The sequence below is a fragment of the Lygodium microphyllum genome, chromosome 20 (genome assembly GCF_053477565.2).
Source record: "Lygodium microphyllum isolate KBCC chromosome 20, Lygodium_microphyllum_v1.1.10, whole genome shotgun sequence".
NCBI classification, from domain to species: Eukaryota; Viridiplantae; Streptophyta; class Polypodiopsida; order Schizaeales; family Lygodiaceae; genus Lygodium; species Lygodium microphyllum.
The window spans coordinates 22,528,194-22,555,335 of NC_141154.1; the positions used below are offsets into that span (position 1 = coordinate 22,528,194).

General features: G+C 45.4%; 1 protein-coding gene across 1 annotated transcript in view; it reads right to left on the reverse strand.

The window, feature by feature from the left end:
* Positions 1 to 351: 351 nt before the first annotated feature.
* LOC148018748 (uncharacterized) overlaps positions 352 to 27,142 on the reverse strand; it is a 52,066-nt gene continuing 25,275 nt past the window's right edge. Inside the window, exons 4-10 of the mRNA XM_087701575.1 lie at positions 2,601 to 2,658; positions 2,293 to 2,532; positions 2,134 to 2,205; positions 1,478 to 1,914; positions 1,236 to 1,326; positions 987 to 1,142; positions 352 to 898 (exon numbers count right to left, since the gene is read on the reverse strand). Of these exons, the coding sequence (XP_087557701.1) occupies positions 896 to 898; positions 987 to 1,142; positions 1,236 to 1,326; positions 1,478 to 1,914; positions 2,134 to 2,205; positions 2,293 to 2,532; positions 2,601 to 2,658 (1,057 nt within the window). The 3' untranslated portion in view covers positions 352 to 895. The remainder of the gene's footprint in view (positions 899 to 986; positions 1,143 to 1,235; positions 1,327 to 1,477; positions 1,915 to 2,133; positions 2,206 to 2,292; positions 2,533 to 2,600; positions 2,659 to 27,142) is intronic.

Sequence of the window (27,142 nt, forward strand, 5' to 3'; positions counted from 1 at the left end):
AAGCCTGACGGAGCTGAGAGTGAACACGACAGATGACACACACATAGAGTAGAGCAGTAGAAAGGAGAGTCAGCACGACACCTTTGATGTTCGGTACAAAAGACTAGTGTACCTCTTTAGGTTTTAGATAGATATATATGAAAATACAAATGTGCTAAGGGTGTGTTCACACCCGTGCACATATGAAAGGCACAATGGCCCTTTATTCCCAACGTTGAACAGAATGAGATGAGCAAAAGCACATAGGAACAAGCATTGGTCTCTGTTTGAGTGTTGCTATGCTGATACTACCTTCAGCTTCTGAGCTTGCAAATCAGACGTAATCAAGTAAAATAACTTGTTGATTGTAATGCAGTGTACAAGAACATAATAAGAAGGGAAAGAAAATGGTCAAAAACTGTTATTATTTCAACATAAAAGGTCAAGAGTAAATTTTCCCACAAAGGAATATAGTCTTACATGTCACTGTCCATGGCACGAAGATGGCTTCTGATTGGATGTGTGGTTGCTTTAGATAGTTCAACTGGGCAGTAAGAACACCATTCCCTTTTAGAGATACAAGGTCAAACCACAAAATGTCCCTCTCTCAAAGGAACACCATAACATGAAGTAAAATCCCATCATGTAGAACCAAAGGGCACAAATATGCAGCTTATGTGCCTTTGCACATGAAAAACAGTGTGCCATTTGCTAGTATCGCAAGGTGCTGCAATTCTCAAAGGATTTGGAATCCATATGTACTCCTGCATGGCTTCAAAGTCCCACATCATGACAGACCAAGCAGAATCCCATGTCCCAAGTGAGCATGTGTCTGTATGTGAAGGAGGCCAAAGATGATATATCAGGGGCTTGAACTCAAGCTCTCTTGCGCATCCTTATGGGGAAATGTAAAGCATCACTGGAAAAGACAGGACAGAGAAACATTGGAGCTTGCATCCAAAGAGTACCCTTATGTTGTGCACCAAGGGAAAAAAATGGGTTAATACCAGTTGATGCTTCATTGTTCCGCCACCCGAGGAGTTGCCAAAAGCAGCAGCATCATCTTGCCGCTGCTGATAGTTTGTCCCTTGTGCACCTGTCCATGATGATGAGGCCCCTTGATTACCAATGAGGCCACCCATAGCAAAAGCTCCAGTTGCTGCCTGAGATACACAATTGTGTGCATACTTCTTGTGTATTAGAAAGGAGCTCTCGCCCAGTGATTTGGAAAAAAAAAACCTAGTGCATACACCAACCTGTTCTTGTAACAAGAGCAGTTGAATGCTAGGATCTAATTGCTGTGACATGTTTGATCCTGGCAATCCACCAAGTGCTACCAACATTGCACTGCAGGACTCACAAAATAATATTCAAGTGACACATTGAGTGAACAATGATACCAAAAAGAAACCCTCACCCACTGATCGACATAGTTATGTGTGTTGACATGGATGCATGGGCATTCATACATGTGTTTTATAGATTGAAAGGCATATACCTCTTTGTGACCCTGAATAAGTCAATGTAGCGGGGGCCCATCATGTGGCCATGCCGCTCCATTGCTCTTTGTGCTTCGTCTGCCGACACAAACTCCGCAAATGCCTCCCCAAGTGGCCTATCACCCGATCCACTTAAGATATGAACCCCATTTGGAACAATCCTATATCCTTCAAAAAACATCACAACATCTTTTGGCTGTGCACTGAATGGAAGCCCTCTCATCTTGATACATGTGGCAGCTGAAAGGTCCCCCACACCTGGCAAAGCTGATATACCAAGTCCAGCACCTTGTATGGCTGCTAGATTCATTCCTGCAAAGGCTTTCTGCCTGCATACCGAGCTAAAGCCGCCTAGACCCGCAAACAAGGCATACATACGTTGCTGTATAGCCGTCAACATTTCACCCTTTGTACTTCGATATATATCTACATAACGCTAGAGATGATACTACACAATCAATGATAAAGTACAGCACTTAATATTCTCAAGCAATTAACAATAGCCAATACTTGCATGATTACATTCATTTAACCCTAAGCCTGTGTGCAAGCACATGCACACTTGTATGTGCTATGCATTGCGCATGTGCAGGTTCATGCATTGAAGAGTGTGTATAAGGTGTGCACACGCAGGTTGCAATCAAGAAATACTAACCATCCCCATTGGTTCTTTGTGCAACCAAAGTGCACGTGCAGTTGTTTCTTCATCAGCAAACTCCACAAAGGCCTGAAGCATACACTAAGCAGCATGTTAGTCCTTAAAAGTGGATCTCACCAAGGGACAAATAAGGAGCTGTATTTCCATCCACAATACCTCCCCATTTGGCCTCCCATCATCATGCGTGCACAAAAATATCCCATCCGGTACAATCTTCAAGCCAGTAAAAAAGGCCATGATATCTGCTGAGGTGGACCTATAAGGAAGCCCTCGCATGCGAATGACACCTTTATATCTCAAATCCGGATTTCCAGCCATCCCTGGTATTCCAGTATTCGTGACACTAGCACAACTGGCTTCATTCACACTTACCCGTCCAACCATCCGCAAGGCACCCTGAGATGGTCTGAATTTAAGAAATAAGAGTTTCAGAGGATTTACGCATAACACACTTAAGCATATACCTGCATGTCAGCTGGATGAGCTTTCGACACCATTATAGGCCGGCCTCCCATGTAATGCCTGGTCAAAGCAAATAGAATTATCAGTGAAACAATCATAGCTCTTTAAGATGTTGATGTTTGAAAGCAAAATAAACCCATAAAAGAAAGAAAACCATTATAAAGTAACAGACTGTTTAAAGATATTCACAGCCTACTCCGAGAAAAATGAACCTTGAGTGACCAAAGAGGTATATCAAGTCTATGTGTTTGACGATGGTGATTGCAATTTCTGTTGATGGAATGTTTTGGGGGTATTGTATGTTATGCAGCCAAAGGATTTTCTGAGGTCTGCTTAAACGAGAGACCAGAAAAAATTGTTCATTAAATGTTGGTCTACAATGCTCATGTCTTGCCTTCCTCTTCAACCAATGATTATCAAGGTCCCATGGGACACACAACACAAAGGTGGAAAGCAGCCAATGAAATCAGATATCAAGATGGTTTTGATAGAATTTTATTTTCTTAGTATCATAAAAACTCAGCCCTTTGTATGCACGATGAGAAAGCCAATCGGATGCGGAAGCAGCCCACTTGGCTTCCCTGGTGAGCTGACACACCCCTATGAAGCATGAACCTATGAGAGTAATAGGGCTGAAACCAGAATCCGAATACTACATGTTGTTCATAGCACAATTATCAAGATCTTGCAACCCTGTTAGCAGCTGTATCATTCCATGTCTCTCTTCATGTCCATCTCTAGGTTGTGAGCCTCACTCTAAAACTGAACAAGGACATTGGGAGCTCTAGCACTACTTAAGTCCATTGCTCTTTTCATCTTCGCCATGTTAGATGGAGGCAGCCCTTTGAGCTCTTTGCTCTGATCCATCCAAGCATGAACCTATGAGAAAGAAAGAAAGAAAGAAAGAAAGTTATATTAACGTCTTCAAAAGGCCAAATTGGCCTATGAGACCAAAATGTTACATCTAAAATTCAGGGAAATTTTCCATGTCCCAAGATAGCTGACATCTAATAGTATGACTATCTAAATGGAAAATAAACAGTGAACAATACATAGTTGATGAGTACAAAATGATGTCTAAGTCAGTTTCAATGTGCCATGTGGAACTACTCAAGAAGCACTCTCATCTCAAGCTATCTCTCATGGGTCTATCTAGCATAGAGAGGCTTAATAGGCAAGGTAGGGTCTCCCTGTGATGGTGGAGTATCCTCTATATCTGCAGATGGTGCCTCCTACGAGCGCATGGACTAGATGGACATGGGCAGCGGGCTCTGCATCTCTTCGTGGCTGTGTTTAAGGTGGTCCCCATGGTGGGGTCATCGGTTAGCAGACCAAGGAGAGATCCGTGGTGAAGGGAGTAGTTGATGCTCTATAGAACTCCATGAGTGCACGTTGGGGTGTGGCTCCGTGTCTCTACTGCTGAACCATAACAGATGTTCTCTATGGCAGCGTAGCTCCAGCAAAAAGAGCCTGAGAGACCTCTGATCTGGGAAATCTGTAACCTTGGATAGTGGCCCAAATCCCTCTCTGAACAAGCAATGGAAGCGCCCTCAAATCTCGCAGTACACCGGACATATGCATAAGTAGTGCCCTTCTCTTTGGCTCAAGCTCACAAAGCTGGCAAATCCTGCCCTCCCGAGGGGGGGAGTCTGTGCCACATCTACCTATCTCAATCGGAAGCTAGTGTGAGGATGTACCAAGCTGCCCAAAGGCACATCGTACACCATGAGATAGGTGCGCATCCATGAAACTCAACCGGACAACAAAGGCATCAAGGGATATGTGTAGAAGATGATTTCGGTAGAAAGCCATCTTCACACCCAGATCCTCAACAGATGTGACACATGTCCTGGCTATGTGTATCTGAATAATGTCCATCCTGATGATGTGGTTCAACTTCTCTTGGCTAAGCTCCAAGTGGAGGCAATCCAAGCTATACTATAGTGGTGGGAGGTGATCCATGTGTAATCCATGTAACTATAGCCATGCCTCTATCCGGGCATACCAACACTCGGTATCCCCCCCTGTAATGCTACTATCTAGATAACTCTAGTATGAACCAGGAGTATCTCTATACCCGCAAGGTCCAAAGCCTATGCAAGAAAGTCACGGTCTAGAGGAGGGCCTCTCTCACTAGAGGTGGTGCTCCCATCTCTGCCTTTGATAATCTCCCACCCCTTATATATCTCCTCCCCCCTAGGTAGTGGCTGATTCTATGTGGTTCTCGTGTGGTAGACGCTCAATCCCCATATCAGGACCCCATACAAAAGTGTTGGAGTGACCAAAGTGTCGAAGAGCCAAAGCTTTGTCCGAGGTTTGGAATAGACTAAGTGTCATCAAAGAAGACGAGCACGAAGTCATCAAGATATGGCCTAAAGATATCCTGCATCAATCTATCCTATACTACTCTCCTCAAAGTGAATCTCAATCCCGAAAATGTAAGCCCCCAAGTAGACTGTTAGATTACGGGAGATAGATTTCTTCAGACTGATGGAAGCACGAGTGTTCTTCACCTCCCAGCCACGCCTAGATAAGTGCTGGCCTTCAAGCTTATCTCTTTGCCAGCCGTCAACTTGCTGGAGTCCTACTATTTTTGGACTCCCTTACTCTCTAGGCTCCCCTTGACCCCGTTCGGGTGCCCAAGATCCCGAACGGTCATTCTCGTGCATGTTCCCCTAAATTTACCTTAATGTAACATTAAATATCCCTTTTAATGTCACATTCCCCACTTATGACCTTAATGTGACATTAAATATCCCTTTTAATGTCACATTAATGTCACATTTCCTTCCCCTTAAGAATCGGTTTTGTCCTCGAAAACGATATTTGGAAGGTCTAACTGTAAATCGGGAAACCTTTTCTTTAAAGTACTTACTCGCTCCCATGTTGAGCTTTCCTCTGAACAATCTTTCCACTTAACCAAACATTCTTGATAAATAGTATTCCTCGTTCGTCTATTACGAACATTTAATATTTTTTCTGGTTCATGTGGATTAGATTGGTCATAGAATAACTCCTCAATATCATCATTTAGGATTAGATTATCTAAATCTCCCAGCTTCTTCCTTAGTTTGCTTACATGAAAAACTGGATGTATTTTACTACCAGCAGGTAGTTGGAGCTTGTAAGCCAATTCTCCCACCCTTTTAAGTATTATGAAAGGACCACAATACCTTGGTGAAAGCTTTGGACAATGTCCTTTTTTCATAGTTTTAGTTTGTTCAGGCACCTTAAGGTAGACCAATTCTCCTTCTTCAAAGGAGATGTCTCTTCGATGAGGATCTGCATATGCTCTAGCTCGACTTTGAGCCTTTTTAATATTTTCTTGAGCAAATTTTAACATACTATTCATATCCTCCAAAAAGTCTTTAGTTGCCTGAACCTTTTCCTTATGCAGTCCTACTGCAAAAGGAGCTCTGGGCTGAAACCCATACATCAACATAAACGGACTATATCCAGTGGAAGAGTGTTTGGCACTGTTATATGCAAACTCTGCTATCGGTAAATACTCTTCCCAATTAGTTTGCCTTTTGCTTACATATGCCCTAAGCATATCTTCAAGAATTTGGTTAACCCTTTCAGTTTGCCCATCTGTTTGCGGATGATCCGCCGTACTCATGCTAAGTTTAGTATCCAATTTCCTAAATACCGCACACCAAAAATGGCTATCAAATTTTCTATCCCGATCAGAAACTATATTTGCCGGAAGGCCATACAATCGGTATATGTTCTCTACGAACAATCTAGCCAATTCTGGTGTTTTAACATCAATTGAAGTTGGAATAAACCTAGCCATTTTGGTTAACCTATCCACAATTACCCACACAGAGTCGTGCCCCCTCTGTATTCTAGGTAAAGCAACAATAAAATCCATGGAGATACTCTCCCATTTTCCTGAAGGAATTTCTAACGGATGGAGAAGTCCTCCCATTTTTAATTTTTCAACTTTATTAACCTGGCATTTATTACATTTGACCACATAGTCAAGGACGTCCTTATTCATTCCAGGGCAATAGAACTGCATTTTAATAAGACTATAAGTCTTATTAACTCCTGGATGTCCCGCACTAGGGGTATCATGACACTCAAAGAGTATCTGGCGCCTCATTTCTATATCTTTCGGGACACATACCCTACCCTTGTAGAGTAAATAACCATTATCAATGGTAAAATTCTTCCACTTGAATCCAGTTTGAGCAACCCCTGATGCTCCATTTCCTAGTTGAACATCTTCAAATATTCCTTCCTCAGTAGAAGCACTTTCATTTGGATCCCCATTTTTTATTGTTTCCCATATGTTGGAATATGCCGGATCAACCTGGCATTTTCCTTTTAAAGATTCAAGCAAGCTGGAAGTGAACTGAGTAAAACTCAATTCATTAATGATGGGCATTCTGCTGAGTGCATCAGCTACTATATTATACTTTCCTTTTCTATATCTTATTTCATAGTCGAACTCTTGGAGGAGTTCGGCCCATCTGGCTTTACGCCCATGTAAATCTGGTTGATCATTAAGCCACTTAATGCTTTCATGATCCGATAAGATCAAAAGTTTGGCACCATACAAATAATGCCTCCATTTCTTCATTGCATGTACTATTGCATACAGCTCCCTCTCATAAACAGAATAATTCTGTTTTGCACGATCTAATTTCTTGCTTTCAAAAGCAACTGGTCGACCTTCTTGTAATAAGACCGCGCCTATTGCCTTGTCACTGGCATCAGCTTCAACCACAAATGGTTTATTGGGATCCACTATTAATAATACTGGAGCTGTAGCAATAGCTACCTTAAGTTTTTGAAAACTTTCATTTTGGTCTGTTCCCCAATTAAAACTTTTCCCTTTCCCTTTAAGTTGGTCTGTCATTGGAACAGCTATTTTGGCATAATCTCGAATGAATCTACGATAAAATCCAGATAAACCTAGGAAGATCTGCAGCTCTTTCAGGTTCCGTGGAGGTGGCCATTCAATAATTGCCCTTACTTTTTCTGGATCCATGTTGATTCCCTCTTTCGAGATTATATGCCCTAAATATTTGACCTCTTGTGCAAAGAATTCACATTTAGTTTTCTTCGCATAAAGGGAATGTGTTCTTAACAGTTGGAATACTAATAATATGTGTTCCAAATGTTCTTCTCTTGATTTACTAAAGATCAAGATATCATCCAAAAAGACTACTACAAAATGTCCTAGATAGGGCCGTAAAACACTATTCATCAGCTTCATAAAGGTAGCTGGCGCATTAGTGAGACCAAAAGGCATCACCAAAAAATCATAATGCCCGTATCTGGTACGAAATGCCGTTTTGGAAATATCTTGTGCCTTAATTCTTATTTGGTGATATCCTGATCTTAAGTCTATCTTTGTGAAGAATTTTGCCCCTTGCAATTGATCAAAAAGATCTTCCATTCTGGGCATAGGAAATTTATTCTTCACCGTTATTTTATTAAGTGCTCTATAGTCAACACAAAGTCGCATAGAACCATCTTTTTTCTTTACCAATAAAATTGGTGAAGCCCAAGGTGAATTACTGGGTTGAATAAACCCTTTATCCAGGTAATCCTTAATTTGTTTCTCAACTTCTTGATGTTGTGTTTCACTTAACCTATATGGTGGTTTTGAAATTGGGTGTGTATCCTTATTTATATCAATTGGGTGATTTATTTCACCCCTGTCTGGTGGAAGGCCACTAGGCAAATCAGAAGAAAACACATCTTTAAAATCATCTAACAAACTGTTCAATTCATTATTTACATTCAATTCGCAGACATAAGAAAATTGTTGCTTTATATTACAGGAAATAAAAGTATTTTGTACAGGAAAAGACCATAGCATATATACCTCACAAACTTCCTTCTTTATCAGCTTCTGAACTTCAGTAGAACACAGCAAAGGATTATCAGATACTTCATGTTCACCTTGAATGACAAAAGTCTTACCATCCCTTTCAAATTCCAGTGTATTATGGTGATAGCTACGTTTCAAGGATGGTTCCAATCCCCATAGCCACTCCCTCCCTAGAGCAATGTCAACTCTTTCCATATTCATTATTTGGAAATCAAGCTTATCTTTATATCCTTGAATCTCGATTTCCAAATTGGATACCATTGTATCCCATATTTTATTGTCTTGGCCTTGCATCATACGCACAACGTATTGATGCTCACTGTTTTGTTGGGGAAGTTTCAATTTTTTGGCAAGTGCATAATTTATAAAATTATGTGTGGCAGAGTCATCAATCATGACTCTAACCCGTTTTCCAGCTATCAATCCATGTACTCTAAGTAAATCATGTGGCCCAAAGGTAGGCTGCCACAACGAAGTTGACATACAACACTTATGTTGTACATCCATGTGCAAGACCTTTAAAGATTTATACTTTTCATGACCCTTTAATTCTAAGGTCTGCACTACATGGATTTGTTTTTCTTTTCCCTTGCCCTTGTCCTTTTCTTTGTCTTCCCCCTTTTTCTTTTGAGGGCAATTCCAAGCAGCATGGTTAGGGGATAGGCAATTAAAACACAATTTTTGTTTTTTGGCCTTATCAAAGTCATCAGGACTTAGCTTTGGCCTCATATATGGTTTCTTTTCAAAGGGTTGTTTTTTACCCTTGAAAAATGGCATTTTTCTTTTAAATTTGCCCACAAATTTTGAGGTTTCTAATTCCTTAGACTTGGGCTCCATATCAGTGAGACTGGTGAGTGTACCTGAACGCATACTATCTTCATAAATTAATGCAAATTTAATTGCCTCTTCAAGCGTCTTAGGTAAACTCCGTTTTACTTCCTTTTTACAGGCTTTATCCAGTCCCCTAATGAATCCTCTTGTTTTTTGGAATTCATCAATTCCTTCTAGTTTGAGGATTATCTCACGATATTCCTCCAAATATGTCAGTAGGGGTCGTCCCTTTTGTCTGACATAATCCCAATCTTCCCAATTTCTTTCCATTTCATTTTCAGGAAGAAATTCTTTTAAAAATACGGATTCAATTTGAGCCCAAGTTTCAGGTATTTTATTCGCCTCCTTTAAAGTTCGCCACCACTTATATGCTTTCGGGCCCAAAGTTAAACTGGCCTCCAGTGCTTGGAGATGTGGTGGTGTATTTTTCAATTTATGTAAATCTTCCCATTTTTGGAGGAAATTAAAGATTGTATCTTTATTCCTATCTTTTTCCTCCCCGTAAAATTGAGGTGGTTTCATATCTTTTAAAACCAGATTATCCCTCAATTTATGATGGGTTTGGGGTTCTCTAGAATCTCGAATAGTCGCATCTAAATTTTTCGATGAAGATGGGACATCCGAGATTTCTATTTTATTTTTATCTTTTTCCAACAATAAAGTTAGCTGAGATTTTATTTCAGTAAGTGTTTGAGTTAAAAACTCCATTTGAACCCCTTGAGTTTGCACACGAGCAGAAAGATCATCAAATTGCTCTCTCGTGGCAAAAAATTCTTCCCATTGTTGTTCTTGTATGTCTGGTTCATGGGGATCTGCCATAGGTTGATCCCCAGAACTAGGACTTTCCATTACCCTTTCTTTCCCTTTTTCTGCCATTAATACACTGGAATTGGAAAGCAAAAATAAGAAATTTGCATACAGGATAAAATACTTCCCTGATTTTTATGGCAGATTGTGGCTTCAGTTATGTATGAAGTTTTTCTGCCTATCTCACAGCAGTCGCAGTCCAATCCGACTCAGCAATCTGATACTAACAGCTCCACTTCTGATCTGTTTCTCGCGGCTGCTGGCAGCTTCATCTGAGCTGATTGGTCCTCGCGAATGCTGGCGACTCTACTCCTGGTCCTCGTGGATGCTGGCGGCTGCACGTCTAGTCTGGTTGGTCTTCGCGCTGGTCTTTACGTTTTTTTTTTTTTTCTCTGCCCGTTTCGTTCCTGCCGCAGGTCCCCGTGACGTTAGACCAGTATTCAATGTCACTTATGTGACGTGGCGCTGCAATCTTTAAAATTTTGACGGCCCGTTTTCTAACGCGACGGAACGGGGCATTTTTGACTGGCGGCCTATTTTCTGACTAACGACCCGTCGAGTATTAACGCGACGTCTTGATGACCAGTGACCCCAACGATTATTTCCGTGACGAATCACGTCACGTCTTCACAGCTCCTGATTCCGGCTGCTCACACGATATGACCAAACTGACGACCTGACAGATTCTTGTTTGACGAATGATCAGAAACATAGGCTCTGATACCAATGTTAGATTACGGGAGATAGATTTCTTCAGACTGATGGAAGCATGAGTGTTCTTCACCTCCCAGCCACGCCTAGATAAGTGCTGGCCTTCAAGCTTATCTCTTTGCCAGCCGTCAACTTGTTGGAGTCCTACTATTTCTGGACTCCCTTACTCTCTAGGCTCCCCTTGACCCCGTTCGGGCGCCCAAGAGCCCGGACGGTCATTCTCGTGCATGTTCCCCTAAATTTACCTTAATGTAACATTAAATATCCCTTTTAATGTCACATTCCCCACTTATGACCTTAATGTGACATTAAATATCCCTTTTAATGTCACATTAATGTCACATAGACATATCTCTAGACCACCTCCACTATCTCCTCTCCATATGTAAAATGGGATTCTAATCGTTGAATCCACTAGGTGGAAGTGTTAAACACCATAACCTTGGTTTTCCCAAGGTTCACTGTGAGATCCCTATCCTGACAAAAGGCCTATAGTGCATCTATGTGGCGCCGCAATCCCTCTAGTGTGCTAGAGATGAGGACTATGTCATCGGCTTGCAATAGTATGGGTATCAATGCCCTCCCTAGGCCAGCTCTCTCCCCAAGTCCATCAATGTAATCTGATATCTCATCAATATAGAGACCAAATTGTGTAGGTGAGAGTGGGCATCCCTATTTCATCCCAATGGTGCTAATGATCTCCTCCAACTACCCTCTTAGTGCTCATACTTGCCTTGTAACAAAGGCGTACAGTGCTAATATCCCCCATCTCATCTCCATCAAAACCTCCAACTCTTGTAGTCTCTACATGAGCCTAGCACGTGGTACTATGTCAAAGGCCTTACAAAAACCCACAAAGCAACAGTATACCCGCCTCCCCTATGCCCTACTCTCCTCAATTATGACTTGTAGTGCCTCCTAAACCCTACCTGTCCACATGCCTGATGTTGGTACTTCTTTGTCCATTTGCTCAACTCATGCTCTAGGGAAGGGGTCAATTGTGAAACGTGGGCCAATATAATACACATTCTTGGTGCTAGCAAGGCCAGATGATGGAACAGTTTGTCAGAGTGCAGCGGTGCGGAAGCGTAAGACTGAAAGAGAGAGAACGCAGAGAGAGGAGAGAGAAAGAGACAGTGGAAGACAAAGATCTGTTGTATAAAGTGTGCTATATACAAAGATATGCAGATATATACACGGGCGCAGTGCGCTGGACTGCATGTCTCCACCTCGACGATGCAACCTGCTGTTCACCTCGAAGTCCGCCGCAGTCTGCACGATCTCCTATCTGAAATCTGCGAACAGAGACAGAATCTGCGCCAGCCTCCAGCCTGTTATTTGCGAGCAGAAGAGTGTGAGCAAACTGCTGAAAACTCGGCTATAAATAGCCAGAATCAGGGCGCAAAATAACTGCAGGTCAACTGCATTAAATGCAGCCGACTGTATTGTACCAGATCAGACTGCCACGTGGCAGTCCGACTGGACTACCTGGCTCTGATCGCTAAAACCCCCTCTCAGAGCCTGGGCGGGGCAGAAGCCTAAGGGATCGGGCATGTCTCCGAAGTAGAGCCTGGGGAAGCGCCTTCGTAAACAAATCTACAAGATGATTCTCCGTCTTGCAGTACTCCACAGTGATGGTCTCATCCAGAAGCTTCTCTTTGATAAAGTGGTACTGGATAACACGGGTCATCAAACAATAGTTAGAGCAAACAAGCTCCGTAACGCGAGTCATCAAACAATAGTTAAAGCAAACAAGCTCCGTAGAATGTGCCTGGTGGCTCCGTGACCGCCGCGGACCATCCTGCGGTCCCCACTCCTCAGGGACCCCTTCGATCCCTGAATCACGGAGTGTGTCACGGGCCCAACGAGGAGGAGGGCGGACCTCTCCTCGTCTCTCTCCATCAGCTTAAGACTCTAGGATATCCACCGGTGTTAACTCCTCGGGGGCGACCGGTGGAACAGTAGACTCTGTATCAGTAACAGAATCAGAATCAAAAGGCACGGGCTCCAAAGGAACTGTCGCGGAAGCCCAACTCTCCCCTAGATCTCCAAGAACGGGATGCTCCTCACCCGCTGCTATGGCCGGAACCTCCACGAACCGCACATCTCGACTGGTGTACACATCCCGCTTGACGGGATCATACAAACGGTAGCCTTGGGACTGAGAGCTGTAGCCAACAAACACATGTCTCCGGGAAGCTGCTTCAAATTTATCACGATGAGCCTTGGGAATGTGAACATAGGCATCACACCCAAAGACCCTAAAATAAGAAACATCGGGCTTAGTCCCAAAGTAAGCCTCAAAAGGTATCATCCCATCAACGGCCGAAGTGGGGAATCGGTTAAGGACGTGGACTGCAGTAGCCACAGCCTCCGCCCACAGAAATTGAGGTGTCTGTTGGTGCTCCATCATGGTGCGCGCCATCTCGATCACACTTCGGTTCTTCCGTTCAAGAATGCCATTTTCTTGAGGAGTGTTGGTGTTAGCAAACTCCTGGTGAAAACCTTTATCTGCACAAAAACGAGCAAACTCATTAGAAACAAATTCACCACCCTTGTCGGATCGCAAGGTCTTCAATCTCCTACCTGATCGGTTCTCCTCAAAGAGAAGCCAATCCTTGAAGTGGGAGAAAGCTTCTGACTTCAATGCCAAGAAATAGGCCCATATCATCCTACTGTAGTCATCTACGATCAACATGAAGTACGAGCTCCCTCTCAGGGACTCGTTCCTCATAGAGCCACAAAGATCTGTAGATACAAGCTCCATCGGTGAAGTAGACCGCCGCGAAGCTGTGTTGGGAATCGCATCCCTATGCTGTTTCCCACGAATGCAGGAGACGCATGGCTGCTGGCTCACCACTATGTCCGGCAACCCTCGAACAAGCTGTCCACGTGACGCCCTCCGAAGATAATCATAGTTGAGGTGACCAAACCGAGCGTGACATAGCTCTGATTGTGTCTGAGAGGTAAGAAGAAGAGTAGAGAGGGCAGTAGGAGACTTCAATTTGTAGACGTTGTTCTCCTCATATCCTGATGAGAGAACCTTCCTTGACCCACGATCAAGGACTCGCACCGAATCACTGTCAAACTCCACCAAAAGTCCAAGGGAACAAATCTTATGAACTGACAGTAGATGATACCCTAAGCCTGGTACATGCAAGACCTCTGAGGTATGGGTACCACCACGTCCATCTGGAATTAGCTGCATCTCACCCCGGCCTACAATAGACACCGAAGAGCTATCTCCAATGAGAATCTGCCCACGCGAAGGTCGCAACTGGGCAACACCATCTGATGAAGGAGTCATGTGCCGGGAGACACCACTGTCAACGATCCACTCTGGAGCCTGGGGAGCTGTCATCGCAGCATCAGAAGCATTCGGTGTAGAGTCCTCAATGATAGCTAGATGAAGAAACGCAGCTGATAAGGGTGCAGCCACCGCTCCAGAATCCTTCGTGTCCTTCTTGTTGGTGTCCTTCTTGTCTTTGTGGGGGCAATCCTTCTTCCAGTGGCCGGTCTTTCCACAAATATGGCATGTGGATTCTTTGTCCTTGTCCTTGTCCTTCTTTGACTTGTTATCCCCCTTCTTCTTCTTTTGGTCCTTCCCCTTCTTCTGAGAGGCTTGACCTGTCAGTGGCTCTGACTTGAAAGCATTCTGTCCCTTCAGTTGTTCCTCTTGGTCCAAGACCATAGGAACCAATTCTTCCCACCAGAATGGACTCTCGCCCCGAAGCAATAAGGGCGGAGTAGAAAGCACCGAATCGTGGCGGCAACTGGGACAAGAGTGTGATCGCCATGTCTTCGGAGGAAATCGGCTTCCCCGCTTTCTGAACCTGCATCTGAAGCTGTCTAAGCTTGTTGATGTGCTCCCGCAACGAAGAAGACTAGTTCACGGACAAGGTCCGCATCTGCACCTCCAAAGAAACGCACTTCATAAGGGTCATCCGGTTATACATCTGATCAAGCTCCAGCCATATCTCCCGAGCCACCGTCAAGTGCTCGATGTGAGCTATCACGACTGTAGTACAAGATAGAAAAAGAAAGGAACGAATCCGGGCATTCAGTTTGTCCCAGTGAGACTGTGCCTTGGCCAACTCCGCACGAGCATCGGAAGAGAGTTTGGACTCATCTCTCACCGAGGGCCGGTCGATCTCCTCCTGTACAAGCTCCGCCAAATCGTAGGACTCAAGGATGGCCAACATCATCACGCGCCAAATGCGGTAATTGTCGCCATCGAGCTTCTGATCTGCGAGAAGAGCCGGTAAGACAGGTACCTTCCGGTCCATGATCGTCTGGAACTCCAAGTCAATCTCTGTAGACATCTTCACCTGTAATGCCTTCACAAACGCAAAAGCAGCCCCCTCTGACTGTGAAAACGCAGCCTGCTAGGGCTCTTCTACGTCCCGAAACTTCTTCACCTGCTGGAGGCGATGAAAAAGCAAAACCTGCACTTGAAAGCTGAAAACTCAAACTTCCTCCTCGTCAAACAGCAATAAACAGCAGCAAATCCACCACCTGGACTCCTTTCCCGCGCGCCCACGCTCGCTTCAGCCTTGTTTCGAGGCGCAGCCCTCCTGCTTGCCCTCAAACGCTGAAAACGCAGCCTTGTGTCGCGATGGAAACTCCTCTTCAAGTTGGTTCTTCACTTAGTCAGCCCTTCTACACTGCTCTGATACCATGTCAGAGTGCAGCCGTGCAGAAGCGTAAGACTGAAAGAGAGAGAGAACGCAGAGAGAGGAGAGAGAAAGAGACAGTGGAAGACGAAGATCTGCTGTATAAAGTGTGCTGTATACAAAGATATACAGATATATACACGGGCGCAGTGCGCTGGACTGCATGTCTCCACCTCGACGATGCAACCTGCTGTTCACCTCGAAGTCCACTGCAGTCTGCGCGATCTTCTGTCTGAAATCTGCGAACAGAGACGGAATCTGCACGAGCCTCCAGCCTGTAATCTGCGAGCAGAAGAGTGTGAGCAGACTGCTGAAAACTCGGCTATAAATAGCCAGAATCAGGGCGCAAAATAACTGCAGGTCGGCTGCATTAAACGCAGCCAACTGTACTGTACCAGGTCGGACTGCCACGTGGCAGTCCGACTGTACAGTCCGACTGGACTGCCTGGCTCTGATCGCTAACACAGTTTGCCCTCAAGTAGATCACAAAAGCGTTTGAGGGAAAAGTGGTGTATGTTATGTGGATAGGCTAAAAGCTCCGGAATGATGGTTCAAATCCTTGTTTATTATTAGTCTTGCCTTGTTATTAGTTTGGCTAACGTGCGTTGACAATTGGAGGTTTTTTTATTCAACACAATTTCACTTTTCGTCTATGGCACAACATCGTTGTTCATCGCCCGACCAGATTCATGTTTCATTGCTTGCCCTTCAAGTTCAAGCAAAAAGGCAACAAAGTTTTAAGTGTTCGATGTGAGCACCATGCCTAAAGTTACATGTTCTACCATTGGCCCCTCTACCCTAGTATCGATCCATAAAGTTTGGCTAGCACGTGGCCAACCATGACCATTCTATAGTCCATAGGAACCATGGGATCTTCAGCATTCAGGATCGGTCCTATAGTATTAGCTAACCAACTAGCAAGGAAGCCTTCAGATAGGACCCTACTGAATAGGTGGGCTGAAAGGGGTGCTAGGATGACTCTGGCATATGATAGGTGCTTTCCTACTAGTCCATCATGGTCTTGGCATGTTGTTCATTGCACAATCATCGATATCTTGCAACCCTGTTAGCAACTATATCATTCCATGTCTCTCTTCATGTTCATCTCTAGGTTGTAAGCCTCATTCTAGAGCTGAACAAGGACATTGGGAGCTCTAGCACTACTTAAGTCCGTGGCTCTTTTCATCTTTGCCATGTCAAATGGAGACAGTCCTTTGAGCTCTTTGCTCTGATCCATCCATGTTGAGCCACTAACTTTAGGGTTTTCATTAAGTCTCTTTAAACCAAACCCAAAAGAACATTAATGCTTTTTTATTATTATTAAATGGCTTATTTTTGGTAGTAGGTCAAGTGCACCTAAATCCTCTATGAATTGGAGCCTATGTGAGTGCATCCAAATCCACATTGCATCATTCCAACCTGTTATCATCAGCCCTGTCCACACCCACCGCTGTCCCAGCAAAATACCTCAGTTTGTGGTGTTTCCCAGACTGCTGCCTCAGCTGTCCACCCAGTCCTGCATTCTAGACTCGTCTCCCAGCCGCCTATAGTTTGCCCCTCGCCAGGACCCTGTTTCCTAGCCTTCCACTGCTGTGTTTTTGGATTAGACAGGCCATTCAGCATCTAGCAACCTATTGCCCATCCAGACAGCTGTATTTGCTGCCGTTTGTTGCTGTCCAGCTGCCACTGACACTCATCCAACTGTCACCTACTGCTCCAGCCCTTGCATTTGCTGCCGGATGTCATATTCAGGCTGTTGCCATCTGTGTTTTCTAGCCCAGCAGACCGCCTACTGCTCCGGCCCTTGCATTTGCTGACAGATGTAATATTCAGACTGCTGCCATCTGTGCTTTCCAGCCCGGCAGGCCACCTCACTGCTACCCAACCTTCCTCTACTGCTCCAGTTGCCTGATGCCATCTTCAACTCAGCGAGACCGCTGTTTTCAACAGTTAGGGCTGACACAGATGCATAGTGAGAGAGGGGGTGAGTGCAGAGTTCAGAGTAGAGAGTGAGAAAGAGAACGAGAGCACGACACTCAATGTGTGGGTACAATGACGAAGTGTACCACTTTAGGTTTTTGATAATATATATTAAGTACAAGTGTAAGGGTGCATACACACCCAAGCACTATAAAAGGCATGGTGAGCCTTTATTCCCAACAAAACGCAGGAATCTGATTTAGGGCTAATAAAGAGGGTGTAACTTGCTGTAAACAGCCTCAATATGCTGCAAACAAATCCTTCATAAAGTGGCTGATGGCTGGAAACTATCACATGGGTGCTGGGGTGGAAACAGGAGCTGAAAACACACAATACTAATGAAGATAATCAATGTACCAGTTCACAAAGGAGGAAACCAGCAAACGCAGTAGCAGAGATGATGAAGAACAAGCTTCTAGGCTGAAAATGCGGCAATCCAGAGTGTCTGATGGTGATGTGAAGAAGACCTCCAAAATGAAGTCACCTGCTGCTGGTATAGCATCACAGTCTGTTCAACACGACCACAAACTGAGATATCCACCAAGATAGGGGTGTGGACAGCAATGGTAGACGACTGAGGTGAAGGTGTGATGAGGGAATGATGAAGAATGAATGAGAGAGTAAGTGTGGAGTGGAGCAGAGTCAAGAGTTGATGAATGCCCGTGCCCTATTTATAGGCACATGAGCCATTGAACCCTCTTGGGTCACGGGTGGCAGGGTGCCCCACTGAAGTCTCTTGGGTGGCGCCCCAGCTCTCTCGTGTGGCGCCCAAACACTATCTAGTGATACAAATAAATCCTTTTTGGGACTGAAAATGGAAACCAAAATAGGAATTAAGATAATTAAATGAACTTAATGAATGGGTTTCTCAACGTCCCCTCTTAGGCCCAAAAAGGTACCCTAAGAGGGGTGAAAGAGAGAATATTTATCCTATAATCCAAGTATTCCACCTAAAAGGAGACCTATAGTGAATCAATAGACACAATGAGTCAGAAACTCAATTGTGGGAGAGAATCCACAAGCTTCCTATAAAGTATCTCCATGCAGGAAGGAATACGAAGGCCTAGCCACCAAGTCACAGCTGATTCCTCGAACTCAGTAGAACCTATAGAGCCTAGATATCAAGAGGTGAGAGGCAACCACCCCATCCAAGGGAAGAGGAAGAAGGTAAAGGGTTTTTGCCCAAAGTGTGTAAAGGACCGCACCATGAGTAGGGACCCCCTTTGAAGTAGGAAGAATGGGAGCCCCCTCTGTCATGAAGACATGTATTTTTGAAACCTCACTTAACATGTGGATTAATATTTAATCACATGGTTAAGTAAATAGAGGTGCAACTGGAGTGAAAGTAAATTTACGAGCCCGAGACCCAAAGAAATCACGGGATGTCAAAGACAAAAGTTGCTATAAGTTATGCCGCACAGGTACTTGGTGGTATCTGGTGCCAGTTGTTGGCCTAAGTCATCCATTTGGTCATAAGTGTCAGCTGGTGACACTAGAGAAGTGGTGTTTAATGGTACCTAACGCCAATCTGATGGTCAAAGATGGCGCAGAGACACTCGGGAATGGAAGTTGCCTAGCCAATTTAATTATTGGCCAGTCGAATTATTTTTCAAGGCACCAAAATAGTTATTAGATTAATTTTCAGTATTTAAAGGCTAAAAATTAATATTTAATTATAAAAATTGTTGAAAAAACCATTTGGAAAGGCTGCCACTTGTCAAAAATGCCATGCAAGACTGAAAAACGTCTTTACAGGCTAGAGAGAGGCATTTTTATAAATTCAGCCTGCAAGAGAGAGAGAGAGGAGGCTACTGGTCTGATTTGCAGCCATTGGAGGACCTCCTGAGGCTACCAAGGGCAGGAGAAGACCAATCAACAGTAGGACACAACATCCATAGGCTGTTGACACAAGGTAGTGTTAGCGATTATCAGAGTCTAGTCTGGTCGGACTGACATGTAGCAGTCCAGTTAGACTGATCAGTCAACTGCATTTAATGCAACCGGCTTGCTTTTTTGGGCGCATTATTTATGGGTATTTATAGCCGATATTCTACGCAGTCTTCCACAGTTCTGTTTGCAGATTATAGGCTGGAGATTCGTGCAGACTGCAGCGTACTTCGAGGTGGACAGCAGGTTGCATCGTCGAGGTGGAGACACGCAGTCCCGTGCACTGCGCCCGTGTACATATCTGCATATCTTTGTATACAGCACACTTTCTACAACAGATCTTTATCTTCCACAGTCTCTCTCTCTCTCTCTCTCTCTCTCTCTCTCTCCTCTCTGCGTTCACTCTCTCTCTCAGTCTTGGTCCCACGCTTCCGCATCGCTGCACTCTAACATGGTATCAGAGCAGTGAAGAAGGGCTGACTGAGTGAAAAACCTACCTGAAGAGGAGATTCCATCGCGACACAAGGCTGTGTTTCCAACGTTCGAGGGCAAGCGGGAGGGCTGCGCATCGGAACAAGGCTGAAGCGAGCATGGGCACGCGGGAAAGGAGTCCAGTTGGTGGATTTACTGCTGTTTACTGCTGTTTGAAGAGGAGAAAGGCTGAGTTTTCAGCTTTCAAGTGCAGGTTTTACTTTTTCATCGCCTCCGACGGGTGAAGAAGGTTCGGGACGCGAAAGAAAGAGCCCTAGCAGGCTGTGTTTTCACAGTCAGAGGGGGCTGCTTTTGCGTTTGTGAAGGCATTACAGGTGAAGATGTCTACAGAGATTGACTTGGAGTTCCTGACGATCATGGATCGGAAGGTGCCTGTCTTACCGGCTCTTCCCGCTGATCAAAAGCTCGATGGCGATAATTACCGCATCTGGCGCGTGATGAAGTTGGCCATCCTTGAGTCTTACGATTTGGCGGAGCTTGTACAGGAGGAGATCGACTGGCCCTCAGTGAGAGATGAGTCCAAACTCTCTTCCGATGCTCGTGCGGAGTTGGCCAAGGCACAGTCTCACTGGGACAAACTGAATGCCCAAATTCGTTCTTTTCTTTTTCTGTCTTGTACTACAGCCGTGATAGCCCACATCGAGCACTTGACGGTGGCTCGAGAGATATGGTTGGAGCTTGATCAAATGTATAACCGAATGACCCTTATGAAGCGGGTTTCTTTGGAGGTGCAGATGCGGACCTTGTCCGTGAACAAGTCTTCTTCGTTGCGGAAGCACATCAACAAGCTTAGACAACTTCAAATTGCAGGTTCAGAATGCGGGGAAGCAGATTTCCTCCAAGGAATCACACTCTTGTCCTAGTTGCCGCCACGATTCGGTGCTTTTTACTCCGCCCTTATTGCTTCGGGGCGTGAGTCTACTCTTCGATGGGAAGAGTTGGTTCCTATGGTCTTGGACCAAGAGGAACAACTGAAGGGACAGCATGCTTCCAAGTCGGAAGCCTTGACAGGTCAAGCCTCTCAGAAGAAGGGGAAGTACCAAAAGAAGAAGGAGGACAACAAGTCAAAGAAGGACAAGGACAAAGAATCCACATGCCATATTTGTGGAAAGACCGGCCATTGAAAGAAGGATTGCCCCCACAAAGACAAGAAGGACACCAACAAGAAGGACACGAAGGATTCTGGAGCGGTGCCTGCACCCTCATCAGCTGCGTTTCTTCATCTAGCAGTCATTGAGGACTCTACACCGAAGGCTTCTGAAGCTGCGATGACAGCTCCCCAGGCTCGAGAGTGGATCGTTGACAGTGGTGCCTCCACGCACATGACTCCATCAATTGGTGCTGCCCAGTTGCGACCTTCGCGTGGGCAGATTCTCATTGGAGATAGCTCTTCGGTGTCTATTGCAGGACGGAGTGAGATGCAGCTTATTCCAAATGGACGTGGTGGTACCCATACCTCAGAGATCTTGCATGTGCCAGGTTTAGGGTATCATCTACTTTCGGTTCATAAGATTTGTTCACTTGGACTTTTGGTGGAGTTTGACAATGATTCGGTGTGAGTCCTTGATCATGCGTCAAGGAAGATTCTCTCATCAGGATATGAGGAGAACGGCATCTACAAATTGACGTCTTCTACCGCTCTCCCTACTCTTCTTCTTACCTCTCAGACACAGTCAGAGCTATGTCATGCTCGGTTTGGTCACCTCAACTATGATTATCTTCGGAGGGCGTCACGTGGACAGCTTGTTCGAGGGTTGCCGAACATAGTGGTGAGCCAACAGCCATGCGTCTCCCGCATTCGTGGGAAGCAGCATAGGGATGCGATTCCCAACAAAGCTTCGCGGCGGTCTACTTTCCCGATGGAGCTTGTATCTACAGATCTTTGTGGCCCTATAAGGAACGAGTCCTTGAGAGGGAGCTCGTACTTCATGTTGATCGTAGATGACTACAGCAGGATGACTTGGGCCTATTTCTTGGCGTTGAAGTCGGAGGCTTTCTCCCACTTCAAGGATTGGCTTCTCTTTGAGGAGAACCGATCGGGCCGGCGCTTGAAGACCTTGCGATCCGGCAAGGGTGGTGAATTTGTTTCTAATGAGTTTGCTCGTTTTTGTGCAGATAAAGGTATTCACCAGGAGTTTGCTAACACCAACACTCCTCAAGAAAATGGCATTCTTGAACGGAAGAACCGAAGTGTGATCGAGATAGACGCACCATGATGGAGCACCGACAAACACCTCAGTTTCTGTGGACCGAGACTGTGGCTACTACAGTCCATATCCTAAACCGATTCCCCACTTCGGCCGTTGATGGAATGACACCTTTTGAGGCTTACTTTGGGACTAAGCCCGATGTTTCTTATTTCAGGGTTTTTGGGTGTGATGCTTATGTTCACATTCCCAAGACTCATCGTGATAAATTTGAAGCGACTTCCCGAAGAGAGGTGTTTGTTGGCTATAGCTCTCAGTCCCAAGGCTATCGTTTGTATGATCCCGTCAAGCGGGAGTGTACACCAGTCGAGATGTGCAGTTCGTGGAGGTTCCGGCCATAGCAGCGGGTGAGGAGCATCCCGTTCTTGGAGATCCAAGGGAGAGTTGGGCTCCCGAGACAGTTCCTTTGGAGCCAGCGCCTTTTGATTCCGATTCTGTTTCCGATACAATGTCTATTGTTCCACCGGTCACCCCCGAGGAGTTACCACCGGTGGATATCCCAGAGTCTTTAGCTGATGGAGAGCGACGAGGAGAGGTTCGGCCTCCTCCTCGTTGGGCCCGTGACACACTCCGTGATTCAGGGATCGAGAGGGTCCCTGAGGAGTGGGGACCGCAGGATGGTCCGCGGCGGTCACGAAGGCACCAGGCACATTCTACGGAGCTTGTTTGCTCTAACTATTGTTTGATGACCCGTGTTATGTAGGATCGAGAGCCCACCTCCGTAAAGGAGGCTTTACAATCCGCACCATGGAAGAAAGCTATGGAAGCCGAGTTGGAGGCTATTGAGCGGAATGGCACTTGGTATCTCATGCCTCGCCCCTCGAATAAAAAGGTGATTGGCATCAAATGGGTCTTCAAGACCAAGTACCTTAGCGATGGTTCTTTGGACAAGCACAAGGCTCGCCTTGTTGCTAAAGATTTTGCACAGCGCCCAGGGATTGATTGTCATGATACTTTTGCCCCCACTGCTCGTATGGCGACTATTCGAGCTGTTCTTGCCTTGGCTGGCCATAGGAGATGGCCTATCTACCAGTTGGATGTGAAGTCGGCCTTCCTCAATGGTGATTTAAAGAAGGAGATCTATGTAGAGCAGCCTCCTGGCTTTGGATCTTCAGATGGGCAAGTCTACAGGTTAAAGAAGGCCTTGTATGGCCTCAAGCAGACTCCCCGTGCATGGAACGAGAAGATTGACTCGTTCCTTCAGTCACAGTTGGGATATCGGCGCTCCAAGGCCGATCCGCAGCTTTATGTACACACTTCCGAGGCTGATTGTGTGCTTTTTGTGTTGTATGTTGACGATTTGATTGTCACCGGTGATCATGCACAGAAGGTCAAAGAGATGAAGGCAGCTTTACATCAGGCGTTCGAGATGACGGACTTGGGTCTACTCCACTTCTTCTTGGGCCATGAGATTTATCAGTCTCAGTGGGGGATTTTCATCTCTCAGCAGAGATATGTACAAGAGCTCTTGGTTTCTTTTGCGATGGAGGATTGTCAGACCATTTCTACTCCTATGGATCCGAACTGGAAGGCCACTTCACATTCAGATTCTCCCTTTGCGGATGCTTCCCGCTACCGTTAGTTAATTGGATCATTGATTTGGCTCCTCAACACTCGTGTTGATCTTTGTTTTGCTGTTGGTCTCTTGGCGGGGTTCATGAGTGAACCTCAGACGGTGCATTGGTAGGCTGCCCAGAGGATACTTCGGTATTTGAGGGGGACATCTGACTTAGGGATTCATTATCCAGCAAGCACAGGTGGTTCAAATCTTGTACTTGCAGGTTGGAGCAACTCGGATTGGGCTGGCGATGTGAACCACAAGCAATCTACTACAGGCTACTGTTTTACCTTGGGTGCAGGTGTTATCTCTTGGAGTAGCAAGAAGCAGCCCACAGTAGCCCTTTCGTCTACTGAGGCGGAGTATCGGTCCGCGTCTTCCACCACATGTGAGGCTGTGTGGCTTCAGAGATTGTTGGAGGAGCTTGGCTGCCCCCAAACTCGTCCTACTTTGCTGCAATGTGACAATGAGAGTTGCATTGCCTTGGCACGGAATCCTGTTTTCCGTGCCCGGACGAAGCACATCAAGATCCAGTACGACTTCATCAGGGAGAAGCTTTTGGATGAGACCATAGGTGTGGAGTACTGCAAGACAGAGGACAATCTTACAGATTTGTTTACGAAGGCGCTTCCCCAGGCTCTACTTCGGAGACATGCCAGATCCCTCAGGCTTCTGCCCCGCCCAGGCTCTGAGAGGGGGTGTTAGCAATTATCAGAGTCTGGTTTGGTCGGACTGACACGTGGCAGTCCAATCAGACTGATCAGTCGGCTGCATTTAATGCAGCCGACCTGCTTTTTTGGGCGCATTATTTGTGGCTATTTATAGCCGATATTCTGCACAGTCTTCCACAGTTCTGTTTGCAGATTACAGGCTGGAGATTCGTGCAAACTATAGCGTACTTCGAGGTGGACAGCAGGTTGCATCGTCGAGGTGGAGACACACAGTCCCGCGCATTGCGCCCGTGTACATATCTGCATATCTTTGTATACAGCACACTTTATACAGCAGATCTTCATCTTCCACTGTCTCTTTCTCTCTCTCTCTCTTCTCTCTGCATTCACTCTTTCTCTCAGTCTTGGTCCCACGCTTCCGCATCGCTGCACTTTGACAGGTAGTAGCAGTAAATGACTGATTTTATTCAGTTCTTTGCATCTACGAGCTGTTATGGTAGGGCAGCAGCTACATTTGACTGATTTTCAATCATTCTTCGCAACAAAACTCTGAATTTTCTCTCTCTACAACTTTCCCTCTCATCTCCCAACCATTTCACAACCTTGCTTCAAAGATCTCAGCATTTGGCCCCCTGGAGGCTGAGAAATTTCAGATTTCTCTATTGTAAACCCTAATCTGCAGTAGAAATTAGGGTTTAGCAACAGCCTCGAAAAGCGTGCTAGAAATTGGAAGCTCCAAGACTTGAATTCAATAGGACTGCAGCTGTTTTTAGCCTATTCAAGTGGAGGGACCAACAGATAATTAAATTTGGGGTATTTTCCATCTCCATCAAGCAAGTGCAGGCCAATTGATTGCCCGAATCAAGGGGCAAATCAGATTAAAGACTTATTGGTGATTTTGAACAGCAAGGGGAGTTGGAATACCGAAAGGGATTGGGAGAATCCCATTGTAAATCAACTTCTTCTTCAATAAAGTTAAAGAAATACCAAAAGGGGCACCAATTTTGGGGCCAATCAAGTATGCATTGTCCAAGATCAATAGGTAAATTTGTATTTTCAGATTTGCATTAACTGTTTGCTGCTGTAATTAAGTTGTAATCAGGGATTTACCACCCGTCCACAGAAGAAAGGCTGGTTTCACCCTTAGAAGGAGAAGAAAGATGGACCCCCTCTAAATCTCCCTCTAAAACAAATAGGGAATCTAAAAACTCATGGATCACAGCCTCCAAAACATTTGAAGACGAAGGAAATGCCACCGGTGGTGCCAAAGAAGGTATCTACGGCTCTAATAAAATAGAAACTAGATAGAACCTGAAGGTAACTTCTCAAACCTGAGTAAAGCAAGGAGTGGAGGGAGGCGTATCACACAGAATCTCCTTGATGCCCACATCGGAGTCGATGTCTATAGAGCAATACAAGGGAGATGAGAAAATAAGTAGCTCCTAGGGAGCCATTGGTTGGCAACAAACTTTGGCTCTCAGTGGAGCATATTGCAGAGCCAAAGGAGTGGAATCATAAAGGAGTTATGTTTTAAGAGGGATTGTAACGACTTCCCACGTGATCTCTCAATTGATCTTGAAAGCTATACCCACGTATTAACCTCTCGTCATGCGGCCAGTGCCTCTAAGCCATGGTGGCTTTTAATCAGCCTCTGAGCCATACACACGCACCTATGAACCATGCCTTATCTTGGGTCCCTGACATTCTCGATTGATTAAGTCATGACCTACTGTGGGAGCTTTCGCTCAACTGCCAAGACCCACGGACCGCTTATTGTTTCAAGCGTTCCAAGCGAGCTCTAATGGCTATCTCTCACTTAGCCGATGCGCTGTCGATCCTACAAGTGTAGTGAGCTTACCTTGATGCCCGATCGAGTACCTTTTTCTCTCTCTTGCACTCCGGTAGCTCCACGATTCTTGATGCTAGCTCAAGCATCCTCAAGCCTCCTCCATCTCCAAGCTCCATCCTCCATAGCCGCGCGCGCAAGAGAAGAGAAGAGAAGAGAAGAGAAGACGAGAAGAGGAGATGGTGAAGAGCTTCACCCTCTTGATCCCTCACTCTCACACACACTCACTCCCTTACACTCTCACACTCCCTCTCTCAAGAGCACACACAAGCAAGAAGGAGAGAAGAAGAGAGGAAGAAGAAGACTCTTTTTGCCACACACCAAAGAATGAGCTTCTCATTCACTTTTTAACTTTATATACAAAACCCTAAATCCCTTTTGGGCGGTCATCCCCTTTTCCCCTTTTTTACATGGCCGGCCGTAGCCTAGGCCCTTTTTCCCATTTCCCACCATTCTAATTTATCCTATTCCCAACTAATGCGTATACTTTGCACAAGAGCGAGCCTGGCACTCTTTTACAAAGATTCGGGGGGCGCTTCCGCATTTTAATTCTTTTGTTGCCTCGGGCCGACACCGAAGCTTCCTGGGGGTCGTGCCCGAACATTTGAATTTTTCAAGGACTGGCTCTCGGCCAAGGCTTCTTTTTCTGCTTTTATCCTGCGCCTTTTTACTATTTCCATTTTTCCATTTTCCACTCCTCTGTGCTGCGGAACCACGGTAACATTACCCCCCTCCTAGCCAAGTGCCAGTCCCATGGCACTGCCGTGGGACGGAGTGGCTAGTTAGATCGGCTGGCTGGCGGAATAGATAGGTGGGTGGTTGGGGGAATGATAGGTAATGGAGATTGGGGACGACGACCAGGAAAGATTCCGGTGTGCTTTAGGCTCCATGAAGATACTCGGTATCTTTCACACTCTTGGGGCGCCCCTTGTGTAGCTGGTCGTCTTTTGAGTATCCGAAACACTTGAAGTAATAAGCAATCTCTTAGGAGGATGGTATTGGAGGGATTTATTCTGGAGAAACCCCCCGAATG